General features: G+C 47.8%; 1 protein-coding gene across 1 annotated transcript; it reads right to left on the bottom strand.

Moving 5' to 3' along the window:
• Nucleotides 1-1,776: 1,776 nt before the first annotated feature.
• On the bottom strand, nucleotides 1,777-4,946 carry SLC10A5 (solute carrier family 10 member 5). Its single transcript, XM_070391946.1, has one exon. The coding sequence runs from the start codon at nucleotides 4,878-4,880 to the stop codon at nucleotides 3,540-3,542; it is 1,341 nt and encodes a 446-aa protein (XP_070248047.1). The 5' UTR covers nucleotides 4,881-4,946; the 3' UTR covers nucleotides 1,777-3,539.
• Nucleotides 4,947-5,468: the final 522 nt, after the last annotated feature.

Genomic DNA, 5,468 nt, shown 5'->3' with positions numbered 1-5,468 from the left:
ACATGCTTATATGTTCTTAATAAAAAAGAAGAAAACCTCAGAAATCAGCTTTTTTGGTTCTTTGTTGTCAGACACCTTAAAACAAACTTGTCAACTGCATGGTGACGAGTTGATTCATAAACCAGTAAAATGTTCCAGGCATTTGCAGAAATGTCATCAGCATCCTCTTTAAGCCTCCTTTAAGCGAACGTGGTCCCACTCATAGGTAGAAGATCAAATATCTTGATCTCTCAAATTAAAATCACTTCATGCTTCCTCCTCAAATGAGCAGGAGGTCCACCCTTTTCCCAGGAGCCTCCGCTGCTGCCTCTCAGTAGTTCACAAGTCACTGCAGGTTTTCAGTCCAGAGGCTGTTCTGCTCCCAAAGGCCCGCCTGAAAGCAAATGAAGAGTCTTCCAGCACACACGGCAGTCCAGCGTGGCTCTCGCTTTGGATATATTGCAAACTGGTTCCACAAAGTCCAAGATTTTCGTCTGTGAGTCCAGGTGGCTGCAGGACCCTCAGTACCTGGTGCATCGCTCCTGAGTTCTCAAAGGGGCAATTTTTAAACTGCATTTGCAGTCATTGTTCCCAATCATGCCAAGGTGGTTGGGAGATAGGGAGGGGCCAGGCTCAGCCTGAGCCACACAGCATGAGAATAAACGCCCCCCAGTGTGCAGCCCAGGTCACAGGCCCACATTTCACTAACAGGGAGTCCCTCAGGGGACTTCATCCCTGAGAGAGGTGCTAATGATGCTAACCTCAAAATGGAAGAGAGGAGAGATCTGAAGCCCTGGCTCCTCCCCAAACACCTGACTGTACGAGGAGATGGCCTCTGTCAGCCAGTGCTCGGGTCGGGCTTCCGCAAGGGCAAAAGGGGCCCAACTGCCCTGTATTTGCACTTGGGTATCTTGCTAAGCCTACTTACTCCCAAGAGATGACTGCTTGTAAATGGCAACTCCTCTCACTAAAAAAAATAATAATAATCAGGTTCACATCACAAGACTTTCTTGGGTAAGAGTTGTTTAGGGGACTGATTTTTTTAAAAAAGTACACGGCGCCCTTGCCGGTTTGGCTCACTGGTAGAGCGTCGGCCTGGGGACTGAAGAGTCCCGGGTTCGATTCCGGTCAAGGGCATGTACCTTGGTTGCAGGCACATACCCAGTAGGGGGTGTGCAGGAGGCAGCTGATTGATGCTTCTCTCTCATCGATGTTTCTAACTCTCTATCCTTCTCCCTTCCTCTCTGTAAAAAATCAATAAAATATATATATATTTTTAAAAAAGTACACGGCAATGTGCAGGTTCTCAGGATGGAGTCTCCTGGGTAGCTGACAGCACTTATTGTTTTGACGTAAAATAGTTTGGAGCTGTGGATATCAGTTAAGCCCTGATGTGCCCTGTAATGCCAACAACTTTCCCAGATCTGAGAATCCTATATAATAAAAGCCTAATATGCAAATTGCCCCCTCAACTGGGAGTTTGACCACTCACTATGACATGCACTGACCACCAGGGGGCGGCATGGAACATGGCGGGAGTTGGTGATGCGGCGCTGGCAGCAGGCAGCAGTGGAGGTGCTGCCAGCACCAATGGGCCCCCGATGAGAGCAGTACCGCAGTGGGATGGTGGAGCAGGTAAGCAGGCAGCGCCAGGCCAAGGCGGGTGCGAGCGGGGGGGGGGGGGGGGGGGGGCCTGATTGCCCCGCAGAGGGTGACCAGAAGCGGCAGCAGCTGCTCGGCTCCCAGGTGCTAAGAAAGCCGGGCAGGGGCCCGATCACCCTGCCGATCGCTCCGCAGATGGTGACCAGTGGCGGCTCTGACACTTCCATTACAGAGAAAGGGCAAATAGCAATATCAAAATATTTCTTCTAATTATTTTCTTTTCAATGTGCACAAATCCGTGCACCAGGCCACTAGTGTATATCATAGACATTTATGCTTGGACAATGTATCACAGAATCATCCCTCTTAAGGGACAAAACTTAAAAAAAGGAATTTCATCCCAATCCAAATTAGATAAATTTTAATATATAAATTGTTTTCCACAATACATCTATAAGAGAAATAAAACAGATTCCAAGTCCAAGTACAGAGAGTGCATTTTCAACATGGAAGACCAATCAGATACGCGTAAAGTAACAGTACTGAGGAGTTCCCTGTGTGTTGGCCGCCGAGAACCCTGCTCCTATTAACTCATTCAATCCTCACAAGGACAACATGAGGTAGGTATGATCATCACCCCCACATTCCACATGAATTTAGGCAGAGAGAGATCAAGTAATTTGACCACTGTCATCCAGCTGACGGGTGACAGAGCTGAAATGGCAGACCCAGGCACAGTCTGGCTTGGAGCATATGACCTTGACCGCTATAGATATTACTGATTAATTAATCCAATAAATGTTTAATGAGCATCTACTCTATCCAAGGCATTGTGCTAAACACCGTAGGCATTCAGAGAATGCAGGGTCCCTGCACTCAAGAAGCCCAATGCTGACTGCTGCCTCCACTACAGCGGTCGGGTATGGTTACTTCCATCAGCCCGAACCTTCTCTCCGCCCATCACCCTGTTGTGCTGCTAGGTCCTGGAGTTTCATGCCCCAACCACAAACTCAGGAGTTGAGCAAAATCTTAGACCTCAGTTGATCTTTTCATTTTACAGATGTGAAAACTGAAGTACAGAGAGTGTCTTGCTAGCTCTCAAGGTAAATGATAAAGTGCAACTAGGATGCAGGTCTCTCATCTCCCAATCACTAGAATATGTTCATAGAAATGCATATGAGTGAAATTGGTGCAAGTTCAATTATATTTCCTACTCCTAAATGGAGGTTTCTGTTGAAAGGACTCAGCAGTAAAAGATTCCATGAGGGCAATTATCTATATATATAAAAGGCTAAGTGTCCCCTCAGGAATTCAACCAGGAGAATGGGAGCTCGATTGCTTGCTATGCTGTGTGCTGACCACGAGGGGACGATGTGGAACATGGTGGGCAAGCAGTGGCAGTGGGATGCTGAGGGAAGGAGGAGGGAACCTGATCCGCCCTGATCACTGGCCAGGCCTAGGGACCCTACCAGTGCACAAATTTCGTGCACTAGGCCTCTAGTCATTTTATAAAGGGAATAATAATGAGCCACCACCAGGCTGAAGCCCATCTTTTATAAATCTTGGTATTTGTATACTGAATTTGGTAAAATTAGAAAAAAAGAACTTTGGTTATCTTATCAGCTGGCAAACTAATTAACTAATTAATACTATGAGACTGTAGGGAGTGCCCCTCCTGTAAAAAGTGGGGTATTCTCAGAAGCACGGCAGGAGGTGTTTTTAAATTGCTCTTTACCACTTAAGAGACCCTAATGAAGTGTCATAATCAAATCCCACTCTAAAGCATTTCCAGACCAACACAGCGCAGTGGCCTCCTCCCGAGCTCCTGGGAGAATGTATGCTATGATGATGGATATATTATAATGGGTACGCCTCCCCCTAGTGCCAAGTTTTCAATCAGATCGGAAGGGGGCTGAGAGCAGCATCGCTGTAGATACCCTCCGACGCCCCACAGGACCTCAGAGCGGGCATGCTGCCGTGCTTTGATTGCTAGAGCGGGGAGGATGGTTCCTTTCCTCTCTTGTGATAAGGATACACCTCTTCTTCGCCTTGTACAACAGGAGAATCAGCAGCATTTCACACCCAGAGCACAGCGCCACTGTGAAGGGAGCCGCGGAAGCTGCGTCGGCCTGGGACTGGGGGAGGGCGAGCTGGATGATGGCCAGAGCCAAGAAGCTGTTCAGTGCCCCGCTTTCGATAGCCACAGTCTTGCACACAGCGGGAGGCAGCCTGCAGCTTTTAGCAGAGCAGTACCCGAACAGCAAACCCAGAGCAGGAACTAAGACACCCAACAGAAGCACCTCTGGGCTATCTGTTCTTAGAAACACCAATCCCATCCTGAACATCAAATAAATCCCCACAGACATTAAAATAAAACTCAGAGGTCTAATGATTCTCTCCAGGATGTTTGCTTTTTCAGGTGTTCTATGCTTGATGACTATTCCAGCTGATATAGGTACAAGTATGAAGAGGAGTGTTGACATAATTTTCGAAACAGGAACGTGGAATGTACCGGAGAGCCCTAAGATCCTACTGTACAGGTACGAATTGGCAGGCATCATTACCAGGGCCAATACCGTTGATGTGCAGGTCATCAAAATGGCCAAAGTGATGTCTCCTTCTAGAAGCAGAGCAAAGAGATAGCCCCCACCCCCTCCTGGGCACGTGCAGGTCATTACAAACCCAAAAGCCAGTGCCTCGGGCAATGCCAAAACCTGAGTCAAAAGAAATCCACAAAATGGCATCAGAAAAAACTGTGTAGCTGCCACCAAAATTATTGGCAAAGGTCTCTTCCATACTACGCGGAACACCTGCAATTCAATCTTGCAACCAAACGCGCACTTATTTAACAGGATCATTGGCAGAATCAGCAGTAGGATATTCCTATCCATGTGCATGGATGCCTGGAAAAGACTGTCTGGCCTCTGTTTGAGCACTTTGACTCTGACATTCTTTATTTCTTCAATGAGTCTCTCTGGCCTACCTTCAGAGTCCCACAGCTGAATGGTCAAGTTGGTCTCTCCTTCTTCCTCTGCCACTAGTTTTATGATGAAGGTTGTAGCACCGGAGGAGGCCCTGGTCACGTTCACCACCTGCAGCATTTCAGGGTCTTGGAGCCGCACAGAGAGGAAGCTGGCGTTGGGCCGCTTATCTCTGTAAGTGGATCGGACGAGGACGGTTTCTTCGGTCTTTGTGAGGAACAGTATTTCAGTCCTCGCTGTACTCAGAAAACTGAGAAATGGCTTCCTTGCTTCTCCCAGTGTCACAAAAAGCAAAACAATAAAAAGTCGTCTAATCATTTTGAAAACTTAAATCAATTATATATGCGAACGCATCGAAGACAACGAGAGAACGTTCCTGGGAGAGGCGTCCCAATGCCGGGCAGAGGCTGAGGCAAGAGTTGTTTTGCTGGATCAAAGTCCAGGAGGAGGGCCTGTACTTTCAAACAAAACCTGGCTACCTCATGAGTGACACAACCTGCCCAACCTGTAGTTATGAAAATGCCCAAGCCCCGGCATTCTACAGCGTCAGCGACTCACAGCAGAAACCTGATCTCTTCCTCATTTTCTGGTTTCTGCTAAGGAAAAAACAGCCTCCTCTTCCCTTGCATTTGAAAACTTACACCTTTTTTAGTTTTCTTTCTTCCTAAGGAAAATCTACACTAGAAACAGTCACAACCCAAAAATATAAAATAGACATTGAGGGGGCCTGCAGGTGGGTGAGCCACGTCAAAATCAAACGAGTATTTATTGGCCACGTTTGCTGGGCGCTGGGCCTGGAGCAGGCGAAGCAGAGCAATCCAGCCAGTCACCGCTCCACCCTCTCCTCCTGCGGCTCACACTGGCAGCCCCTGAGCAAGACTTAGACAACTGCCGAGCCGAGAAAAT

This window comes from Myotis yumanensis, unplaced genomic scaffold (assembly GCF_028538775.1).
Source record: "Myotis yumanensis isolate MYYU_CA2020_CCGP unplaced genomic scaffold, mMyoYum1.0.hap1 SCAF_15, whole genome shotgun sequence".
Classification (NCBI taxonomy): domain Eukaryota; kingdom Metazoa; phylum Chordata; class Mammalia; order Chiroptera; family Vespertilionidae; genus Myotis; species Myotis yumanensis.
The sequence above is the reverse complement of the archived record's forward strand: the minus strand, read 5'-3'. Positions and strand labels throughout refer to the sequence as shown.

Coding starts and splice junctions, on each gene's coding strand:
- SLC10A5 (XM_070391946.1), bottom strand. CDS start 4,880: ATGATTAGACGACTTTTTATTGTTTTGCTTTTTGTGACACTGGGAGAA.